Source organism: Plectropomus leopardus, chromosome 12 (assembly GCF_026936395.1).
Source record: "Plectropomus leopardus strain MGB_pleo_1.0 chromosome 12, ASM2693639v1, whole genome shotgun sequence".
NCBI classification, from domain to species: domain Eukaryota; kingdom Metazoa; phylum Chordata; class Actinopteri; order Perciformes; family Serranidae; genus Plectropomus; species Plectropomus leopardus.
The window spans coordinates 29,088,802-29,100,078 of NC_142187.1; the positions used below are offsets into that span (position 1 = coordinate 29,088,802).

The following is an 11,277-nucleotide window of genomic DNA, read 5'->3' on the forward strand; positions in this document are numbered from 1 at the left end:
GACCTATTTAGTGCAACCGATCTGATGGAGTGCAGGCCTGCTGGTTGTTGGCTCAGTCTGAAACCTGTTGTTGAGTGGGTGGATTTGGTTCAGTGCATGAAAGTAAAAGAGCTTCTCAGTCAAATGTTCAATTTCATTGTTTTTTTTAATATTTACAATAAATATACATTTTACAGTATAAAAACATGTACATATTTATATAAATTTAAGTGAAAAATAATGCACAGGACATCAAGCCCTGATAGTGAACAGAGGGGCTGGATCCAAGAGTTTCACACATCAACTCCAAATTGGAAAAAAAAATAAGGCAATAAAAAAAGCAGTTCAGGCCGTTCAGACATTGTGAGGCAGTTTAAATAAAACATTGTCTCTGCACGTTATGTGCATTTCACCCCTGTCGATAAGAACATGTACTGTTTTGTGGCCATGTCGTTCTGTCACGAAGAGTTTTACAGTAGCACAGTCATAGAAAGGCACTTTTGTGTCAAACACAGCGTTCCAGTTCTGTCAAAGAAGAGTAGTATATACAGGGCCAGCCCCTTCTTGGTCTGCCTGCTCTAAAGCAAACAAAGCTTTTCTAAAGCTTTTATTGAACCAAAGTAGTACCAGCTACGTTATTAGAAAATAATAACACTAAAACTTTTTTTAATTCAATAATATATATATAAAAAAAGACTTTGGTCATGTGGACAACAATTTAAATAAAAAATACATCAGTTGAATCACAATAAAAATAACACATCCCCTTCCATGAAACCCAAGTCCTTAGATGGGCTCCTTCACATGTGTCTCTTCATGTGAAGTGCCAGGTGGTCAGACCTGGAGAAGGCGCGTTCACACAGGTGGCACTGGAAGGGCCTGTGTCCGGTGTGTTTGCGGAAATGACGGGTCAGCTCGTCGGAGCGGGCGAATTTCCATCCACAGCCTTCCCAGCTGCAGTGGTACGGCTTCTCACCTGCGTGGGCAAAGAAATGAGACATTATTAGGCTGTGTTGAAAGAGGAGATGTGGTTTTGAGCCACGCATGCTTGTGCGTAATTACGCACAGATGTAGTCTTTTTTATGGCTCTAACTTACCGGTGTGAGTTCGGAGATGTGCCTTCAGGTGCGAGCTCTTGGTGTAGGTTTTACCGCAGCCAGCGAAGGTGCAGGTGTGCGTCGCTGTGCGCTTGCGCGGCCATGTGCGCCGTCCCCTCTTGGGTTTGGACTCCAGCAGCTCGAGGGGAGAGGAGGGCGGTGTGAGCATCACCCTCTGCGCGCCTGGCTGCAGGCTGAGACCTTCATCATACATGCCAAAGGCGGTATGCGGAGCGTGGTAGGGCATCTGCATCTGGGGAGCCTGAGGGTGGTGCGGGAAAGCCGCCGGCGTGTGATACTTCTGTGGAAAGTTCATGGGCTGGCACAGCTGTGCCTGGCACTCCGAAGCTCCCTGGTCATCGGGGCTGAGCGGCGGGGTCATGTTGCTGGCTGCCCGCGGAGAGATGGCCACACGGGGCTGCTCGAAGGACATCATGCACGAAACGTTCCCCTCTTGCTTGATTTTGCTGCAGCTTTGGGGCACCATGCCCATAACTGGGCCGTAGCCGTCCACGTGAGGCTCCACTTTGATTTCCTGGCGGGGAAAATGCGTCGTGTTGACATAAAATCTCCCCTGAACGCAGGGGTTGCGCGTAATGCCATAGCTGTTGGGTCCATCGGCGCGGAGCAGCTCTGTCATGAGGCTGGCGCCGTACGGGGGCGGCGGGGATCGGTGGTCGTCTGCTGCGTAGGATGGCACCGAGTTCCCCGTCGGGTACATGCTGGGGTCAGCTGTGCCCACAAAGTCCGCCGCGCTGTCTGAGCCAGTCGTGTTGGCGAGAATAAAATCCAGATCCAAAAAATTACTCAGATCCTCGTCGTCCTTTTTGCTGTGATTGTCCAGGTTGTGTACCATTTCAAGCATGGAGCAGCTGCTGGAGACTAGTTTGTCCATGTCTCCTTTCCACCTCTGAAACAATAAATATATATTATTAATAAAACGCTCCATATAAGATTTCAGATGCAACTTGACAGCTTAATACTGAGTTTTATTATCACGAAGAAAAAAGTCAATTTTCTAGCTTTTCCAAAGCAAATAAATTATTTCCAGCAGCTTTACAACGTATTAATCTTCATTTTAAAATCATAACAGTCTAAACAAAGTGACATTAATTTATCCACAGACTTTCAAACAAAACACAAGATCACTTTTAACTTACGTTTTCCCAGGTTTTTTCTCGTTGGTTTGTGAATGTCGCAAATGACGGCAGCATCACTCCGGATAAGGCCATCGTTATGGTGAAATAATAACTATCTCTTGTCAAAGTCGCGTCGTGTTGAGCGGCAGCCGCACCAGAGAGTCTGTGCGCCTTATTTCACTGTCGCCTCTCCACAGCTGCGCTCCAAAGACATGAACAAGTTTAAAAGTGGAAGGAGGTCCTCCAAACCTTATAACTCTCAAACCGGACAAGTGCTGGCCAATTGTGAGAGCTCAGGAAACAACGTAAAGTTTGGTAAATTTAGCTCTTTATAAAGCGGCTCCTGCAGGCAGCGGTGCTCAGTGCGCTGTATGACAGGCTCAGGGAGCGCTGAGCAGCCTATAAAGTGGAGGACCTCCCCCACCGACTGACGTCATCACTCAGGACAGCCCACCTGAGGCTGTTGGAAAAAAGTCGCAGGCAAATTACAAACACACGAGCAATATAGCAACCATAGATACTTACGTAATATGCTGAAAAGAACAAGCTTAATGACAGAAACTGCTGGAGGCCAAGCCGCACCAACAACTTCATATTAAGGCTGTCAGTGCTCGAGTTAATCATCACAACAGCAAACGAGATATGGCTTTTTTAATGAACAGAAATAAAAATATAATTCGATTCAGAGCAGTGGGTTAAAACTCTAGAAGCAAAGATGTATATTTAAATAAAAAGCAGGCAGAGGAGATTATGGCACAGAAATATAATGAAAGACAAAAATGTCTCAAACATCAAAGATGGAGTTTTAGTGCCACATTAAAGAAAAAAACAATTCGATTTTGGGAATAAAGTCATAATTTCGAGAAAAGAGCCATAATATTACGAGAATAAAAACATAATTTCGAGGAAAAAAAGCCATAATCATCGTTGAGTAAAGTAATTTAATGCAAATATAGTCATGCTATAGCCTATTATAAGAATAAGTCATATTTTGCGAGGAAAAGGTAATATTTGATGGATACATTTGTAAATTTACGAGGAAAAAAACGTTACTTGAATCTGCGACTTTTTCCTGTTACATTTACGAATTTATTCTTGTGATTTTACGTGCCTTGTAAAATTGTATGATTTTATTCTTGTAATATTATTACTCGTGTCAAATGGCTGCAGTATTCTCGTAATATTATAGCTCTGTTCTTAAAATCATCTTTTTTATTTTTCTATTTATCGATCTAGTTATTCATTTATCACTTATTTCCAATGTGGCCCTTATCCTTATCCTTTCTTATAAAATATATGCATTTGATCCAAAGTTATAGTGGCTGCATCAGTTCCTTTCAGGCATCAAAATACATTTCTGTCTATGCTTTCTGTTTTCTCTCCATAATAATACCAAAAACTCAACAATCGATCCGTCAAACCTTGAAATAAAAATGTGAATACAGGTTTTAAATAATGCAGTATACTGTATATAAAGATGTGTGTGTGTGTGTGTGTGTGTGTGTGTGTGTGTGTGTGTGTGTGTGTGTGTGTGTGTGTGTGCGTGTGTTGCTGGCTCCACCTGTTTGGCGCGTCTCGCTCTCGGCTCATTATCATTAATGGAAGATGGTTTTTGTTCTCGCGCAGCAGGCTTGTCCAAACAGGCGCCAGGGTCGTCTGAAACGGTTTTCACGGCTTTTTAACGCTCTAACCTGCCGTGATGTAAACATGATTTAAGGTAACGTCCCATTCAGGTGTAAATGACGGACGAGGGGGCTGCGGTGTCGACTGGAGTCAAATTTACATCACAACTCTGGTGCTGCGTGTTGCTGTTTCTGCTGGGAGATCTGGTTTCTGACGCCAAGGTTTTCCCAGCAGGACTCCTCTGGCTCCAGAGGTCATCAGGCCAACTGTAACTCTTCACCTCATAGCATATCGAAATCCTTCCATACCTGTTTTTGCTTTCTAGATGTAAAATCACTCAAATGAAACTTGAATTTTGAGATATAGATTTTAAGGTCAATCATGTACCCTGTTGCACATCAATTCCATGAAAAATGTAAGCAGAATACTATATATTATGTATTGATATTGTGGCACCATACACATATTTAGTATTTCTAACGTTACATACTAAGTTGCTAAGTTACTAAGTTTATCTATATTTCTTAACACTTTACATACTCAGCACTTGAAACAATCTTTTTTTTTTGCATACTAGTGTTAACATTGTAGCATATAGCACATCATTTTATTCTATTTTTGACATACTTTGTACTAGTTCTTCTTATTTATACTTCCTAAATTGTCTGTGCTTAGATCAGAGAAACTGTAACTACCACAATTTACCCCCAGGGATCCATTACATATTTCGGATTCTGATAAAATCACAAATAAGTAATACCTCAGCTATAATAAACAAATAGTGAAGTATGGCCTATAAGCAACCATTTATCTGGTCTATTTTTATGCTTTGTTATAAACTGTTGCCAAAGTTTAATTTACCCAAAGTAGCAGTGTGTAGAGCCCCAGTCCCACTGCACAAAAAACCCACAAAAATCTGGCTTTCGTATTAATGGCAAAGGTAAAAATCGGCGTTGACACATGTCAAATGACTGCAGTATTCCCAAATACTTATAAATGTGCAATATACATCTAAATAATAGTGCAGTTGAAGTATAAAAGGGTATAAAATAGAGATACTCAAGTAAACTGAGTAGGTCAGATTTGTATTTGAGAACAGTACTTTTCACTATGTTCTGTATGTAGCTGCACGAATCAGCATTTGATTCAAACCCTCTGAGAGTGAATCACTCCCCTCCTGCAACAGGTGTCATATAAAAAGGCGTAAAAGTACTCGATGAACTGAATAAACACAGAAGACCTGAGCTCAGCTCCACAGGACAGACACACCACCTCTCATCAAGCTGTCATGTTCACCATCACCAGTAAACTCTGTCGGTGCAGCTGTGAGGTTTCCACATCCTGATCCCTGATCTGAGCCTGTGTGTTCATTGGAAAGTGCGTCACACGGCAGCAGTCCAGTAAGGCCAGAGAGGAAGTGTGTTTTTAGTGGCAGCGGAGAGGCCGGCCTGAAGTCTGAACCCCTGACCGCTGACTCTGACCTCGGCTCTGTGTAGCCATAAGTCCTGCTACCAGCGAGAGTGCTCTCACTCACACTTCCCTTCTTACTCAGCTACCTTTTAACACTTTGTAATGCTCCCAAGTTTCAATTTAAGGAACTTTATCCACCACTGACTTCGTGTTTTATCTCATAATTTACTTACCAGAAATAACAGTTCTGTTATTTTGCAGTATTTCTCACTCTGGCAGCTGCGATGGTGGTTCTCACCTGTTGTATACTGGAATCTGGGGAAATCAGATTTTTTACATTTGTAAAACGAGCCTTTCTAACAGAACTAACAAACACTTCACAAATATGAGATTGTGTAGTTAGGGGTTAAGTGTCTTGCTGAAAGGAATAGTTCAACTTTTGGAAATACTCTTATTTGCTTTCTCACTAAGAGCTAGATGAGAAAATTGACGGCTCGATCATATTTGTGATTTCAATATGAAGCTACAGCCAGACCGGAACGGTTAACCTGGCTTCATCCAAAGGTAACACAATCTGACCCCAAGCACCTTTAAAACCAGTCTGTCCTCATTCTGAAGCCATCAAATGCCGCTGCTCTTGCAGCGCTTAATGCGGGAGTCCAGCATTCACTTTCCGGCTGAATGCGTTGGGTTTTTTTCTACACCTTACCGTGTGCCTCCATCCTCTAAAGCTAACCATCCAACATCAACACAGTCTCACTCTGAAATCGTCTCATGGTGACGGTAGGTCAGTGACCTTTCACGTCAGCCTATGATGTTTTAGGTATCCTCTCCCGTGTTGGTTTATTGACGTCCACGTGTCAGTTGCCATGTAGTTTTGTTGCCTAAACTTAACCACGTAATATGTAGACGCAGAAGTTCAACAGCTCTATGTGACAGCTTGTGATGTGTGTTAAAACTCACTGAAGGCTGTTTCACACATGCACTGCCAACCTGTAATTATCTAGATTTTAGCAGCTGTATGTGGGAACCAAAGTCAAAATCAGTTGGTTTGAACATTACACAGACAATAATCTGCCAGCTCACAAGTACAAATTCGGCGTTATGTCCGATTGAGCCTATTTGTGAATAGAGCAGGTGCATGTCCAGAGAATTCGAGCGAGCGCGTTGATAATGTTACAATCACGCGTCTCACTCCAAATCTGATGAAAACAAACATCCAGGGTACGTGACCACGGTGTAACACGTCATGTCTTGCCTCCTTTAGGTTGCTCTGCCCAGTTACCGCCCAACATCTAAGCTGAATGGAGTATTTCCAGGAGGTAAGAACATGTCTGACACAAACAGTCTCCTGTTGTGTGCCACATGAGTGAAAGGGAAACAGGGACATTGTGTACAGTTCAAGATAAGAAAATTAAACCGTTGTCTCATCTGGGTTGTTTAATGTGTACAAAAAAACAAAGTAGCAGTGACAATTTGTGGAACTGGAAAGAGAGCAAATACGTTTTCTGAAATGTTAAACTGCTCCTTTATGGACACACTGATGTGGACAGGAGGAGAGTTTGCACTGGGGCTGGAGCTGGGGGATATGGGGAAAATCAAATAATCATTTTTTTGGACTAAATATTGATATTAATATTGCAGCAATATTGTAGGCTTGACTATTTTCACAAAATACTTGCACAATGAGATTTTTGATAAATAATCATCACCAGTGTTGAAACTGTGGTGAGTAATACAACAGCTAGACCAGTCTTGTAAGTTCCGAAATTTACATCACTTTACTGTAAAACCAGGAAAAAGATTACAGATTTACAATATCCAAAATCCAAAATCTAAGATGATATCTAGTCTCATATCACAATATCAAAAAGTCATTGTATCGCCAAACCTTAATTAGGACTAAACCTTAGATGGACAAAAACTTATTCTTGTAACCCAAATTTGGAAATTACCTAAATAAATCCACTTTATTAGACTTTTCCCCTTTACATAACGTTTATTTAAGATATTTCGAACCAAATGTTACTAGTTCGGACCCAAACTCATGTCACAATGGAAGCTTGTCATATTTTTAGCCACACTGGTTTATCCATTATTTGCATTGCTGTATAAAGACTTTATTTGACATCTCTGCACCTGGTGGATTCAAATGTCAGCCAGACACAAGTGAAAAAATTTGAACTTGAGTAGCCTGAAACCATGTGAAATCGCACACAGCATGCTCTGTGACGTGCAGCAAAGTGATGAGAAAAGCAAGAAAAAAAGAAAGAAAGCTGCAGTTGGGAACTCTGGTGTTTCCCTGGAAGGCGTACTCACCCATTGGCACGATGTTTAAGAGACAGGTTTGTATTTCACTCTGATCCGTCACTTCCTGTGGAGAAGTGTACGTACCCGACGAGAGAATTTCATTTGGGAAAATTGGGGCTTTGGGCGTCACATACGAGGGGTGGGACGCTCTTTTGGCTGCAGCAGCCCACATAAAAAACAGCTTTAGAGATTTCTAAGAGCTTCATAAAGAAGTGGTGCTTAATTGCTCCCTGTAGGGAAATTCTGCTTTTTCTCACCTCCTTCACAGAGAGGTCAGAGGTCAAAAATAGGACAAACACCTCAGAGCTTGCAGGGATTCTGTGTTGTCCTCAGATTCTTGACCCTGTGTCCTTTTAGCCAGAACACCATCGCCCAACCTGCAGCCCCGTTTGAGCTGCACCTCTGACTTTCTCTGCAGAAGAGGAACCACCAAAATAATTGTATGAGACAAGCGTGTGTGTGTGTGTAAATGTGGATGAACAACATTTCCACAGAAGCCTCCGAAAAACTCTTTCCCTGAATTGACATTTACACAATACGTTTCCCATTGGGCAACCCACGCTGTCATTTCACAATCGTTAAGCGTTTACTATTAGCGCTACTGTCTTATCTATGCCGTGAGTTACCAGGTTATCAACAGGTTGTCAAGAATCATGACGCTGTTGACATGTTCTTTCAGCAGTTTTCTTAATGCGCTTGTCAAAGAACTTTGACGGTAATTCGTCTTCCATTTTCAGATTGTTTTGAGATTTTCTTTGTTGTAAAAGCTTGCAATTTTTATTTTGAAATGCAACATCAGCTCCGTAATTCCAAAAAAAGAAAAAAACACCCAGCCTGTTTACAAACAGGACTTCCTAATCCCACCCCACCCAAACACAGAAACAAGAGGGCTTAACCACAATACAAAGAAGCTTTCCAAGAAAAAAAAAGTGCATGTCACATGTAAAATCAATGTGCTTCCACCTCATCCTTTTCAAAAAATGGCCCTTAGCAGTCCTTACAGTCTCTTTATGTTTTGGACAGAAAACGTGAAAAAGGGGGTTTGGGGATTGTCTGCAAGAAAATTTTAAGCATCAAATGCTGTTTTTGCTGCATTGTGGTGTGTTTATGCAGCAATTTGTGCCATTTCTGCATCAATTTTTGATGGAAATGTCTAATCACAAAAAGAGTCCTCCTGCTACCTTAATGGAATAGTTTGGATTTTGAAGTAGGATTGTATGAAGCGCTCATCCATAGTAAGTATAATATATACATGATGTCCAGTTTGGAGAGGCAAGCTGGTGTCTGAGACGGAAGCCAGGCAATGTACTGCTGTGGATGAGGGGAGCAACAAAACATATTTTAGCCACTTAAAGGAATTACAACCTCAAGAAACATTATCAGTTTAAGTGTATGCTATATTGAGAGTATTTCACTGCTTTACCTTACCGTCAGAAAGACCGCTCCAACAAAGAAGCTGTGAAGGGCTTCAGTTCCCATCAATGCTCTAAACGCCAGACAATCAATTCATTAGTTTTACTTATTGTGTGACTTTAATGAATCAAGAACTAAACCTTTTAAATGCCAAAGTCACAAAATAACACAAAAAAGCATAACTGATGGAGGCAGCAGTAGTGGCTAAATCTATGTAGAGGCACCTTTGTATTAAATATGAAATAATAATAACAATAATAAACTTTATTTGTATAGCATACATACAAGAAATACAGCCCAATGTGCTTTACAACAAGGAATTTAAATGCACCAAGTGCTTTACATGAAAAAACATAGAAGACATAAAGACAACATGTCCTGTTGTCTATAGGACATTAACAATGTCAACCACTAGTATAAATGGAAGAGAGGAACAACACACTGAAGGTAGTGCATTGACTGTGGATACAAAAAATCCACACAATCCATGTAAAGATTTTATTGCACATGTTCTTCATACTGAGGGGGACGTCCCCCTGAAATCTACACCCATGCCTGTGACGAGCATTTGCTCCCAAAAGACAACACAAAGGGTGGGTTTACATGGCTCATCATATATAGATGTATGTGTCATATTCTCCATGACAGAAGCTCATGTTTTCACACACAAGTTGTTATTGGGCTGCTGAAGTCAGTGACATGAATGCTGGCACACAACACGTCTGTGTCAGGTCTGTAAATGTGCCGTCACTGCGGTGAGGATTTGGACACATCAGCTCTGCCTCGTGTGGCACACTCCGTTCACTTCCATGGAAAAACAGTGTGTAAGTGTGAGAGTCAGTGCCGGACCTGCACGGGACGTCCTGACTGAGCAAGAGTCAGTGAGAGTTTGAGAGTGAGTGGGATCCTGCTCCGGGCTTATATAGCCCAGTTATTTTTAACCGCCCACCCCTTGCTTATTACAGCGTTTCCCCCTGGACCACTCAGGAAGCACGTTTGGCTCCTTTTCCTGCTCACACGCGGCCAGATTCAAACAGAATCAAAGAATGATAGCATTGAGGCTCTCCATCCCCCCTGTTGGAAAAAGAACGGGGGAAGACGAGGGGGGGAGAAATGTTTAACAGAAAAGGTTGGCACGCGCCAACAGCATGACATTCAAAGAGCTGGCTTTGGTCCTGCTCCAATTTCAGAAAACCTCAAACATTTGTTAAAAAAACAGCACGGGGACGGCGCAGACGGTCCTGAACACACATTTGTACCTGCTGGGGAGCATTCAGCAAGGTTTCTTACTTGAATTAGCATAACTAAAGAACAGCTGAGTTTCACTGTTAAAGATAACTGTCACCAAACAGAGCTGCCAGTAACCTACAGCATATACAAAAGTTAATTACACTGAAGTTATTTGAATGTGTTGCATGACACTGCCTAGATGTTTACATTGTTGAGATGTAAACCAGTTGATACTGAAGAACACAGGGAGACTAAATCAATTCCTTAAAATCTTAACCTGCACTGTAACTGCCAAGCAGGGCCCTGATACAATCACCGGCCCCCTTACCATACATATATATATATATATATGTATATATATATATATATATATATATATATATGTATATATATATATGTGTGTGTGTGTGTGTGTGTGTGTATATATTGTCTCCCCCTCTTGCCCTATCCCCTTTGGGCAGTTTTCTTCCCACAAAGGTCAGGTCCTTGGGAGCTTGAGGGTCCTGCGCAGGATCTTAGCTGTTCCTAGGACTGCACTCTTCTGAACTCAGATCTCAGAAGTAGTTTTTGTAATCTGCTGGAGCCACTGTCCCAATTTGGGGGTTACAGGCCCAAGTGCTCCAATCTCCACAGGCACACACACACACACACAAACACACACACACACACACACACACACACACACACACACACACACACACACACACACAAAATCTTTATAAACTATATATAATTGATGATGTATGTATTAAAAATTGACTGAAATGGCACTTCATTCCTTTAATCTCCATTCTCTGTAAATGCAAGCCATGTAAGCATGATGCGCATGCGCACTCCGGTCATATAGTCTAAAAGCAGAACTCTTCTGTGGCCTTTTTACGTACGTTAATAGTAGTGCACTAGAATAAACAATAATATAATAATATCATGATAAAATAATAATAATCTCTTGAAGGGCTCTGGTTAATATGCCAGAAATGCGGCTGATGCCTATAATCGAGATTCCGCACGCGAAACGTGCGCAGTGTGATTATAACGTCCCTACGTCAGAGCTCATGCGTCAAAATCAATGTTGT

The 11,277-nt window shown here is 41.7% G+C and overlaps 1 protein-coding gene across 1 annotated transcript; it reads right to left on the reverse strand.

Annotated features, from left to right (window-relative positions):
- Window positions 1-126: 126 nt before the first annotated feature.
- On the reverse strand, window positions 127-2,585 carry LOC121951791 (Krueppel-like factor 2). Its single transcript, XM_042498268.2, has 3 exons — window positions 2,237-2,585; window positions 1,077-1,986; window positions 127-955 (listed from the first exon to the last, which is right to left on the reverse strand). The coding sequence occupies exons 1-3, from the start codon at window positions 2,306-2,308 to the stop codon at window positions 780-782; spliced, it is 1,158 nt and encodes a 385-aa protein (XP_042354202.1). The 5' UTR covers window positions 2,309-2,585; the 3' UTR covers window positions 127-779.
- Between the last annotated feature and the right edge of the window lie 8,692 nt (window positions 2,586-11,277).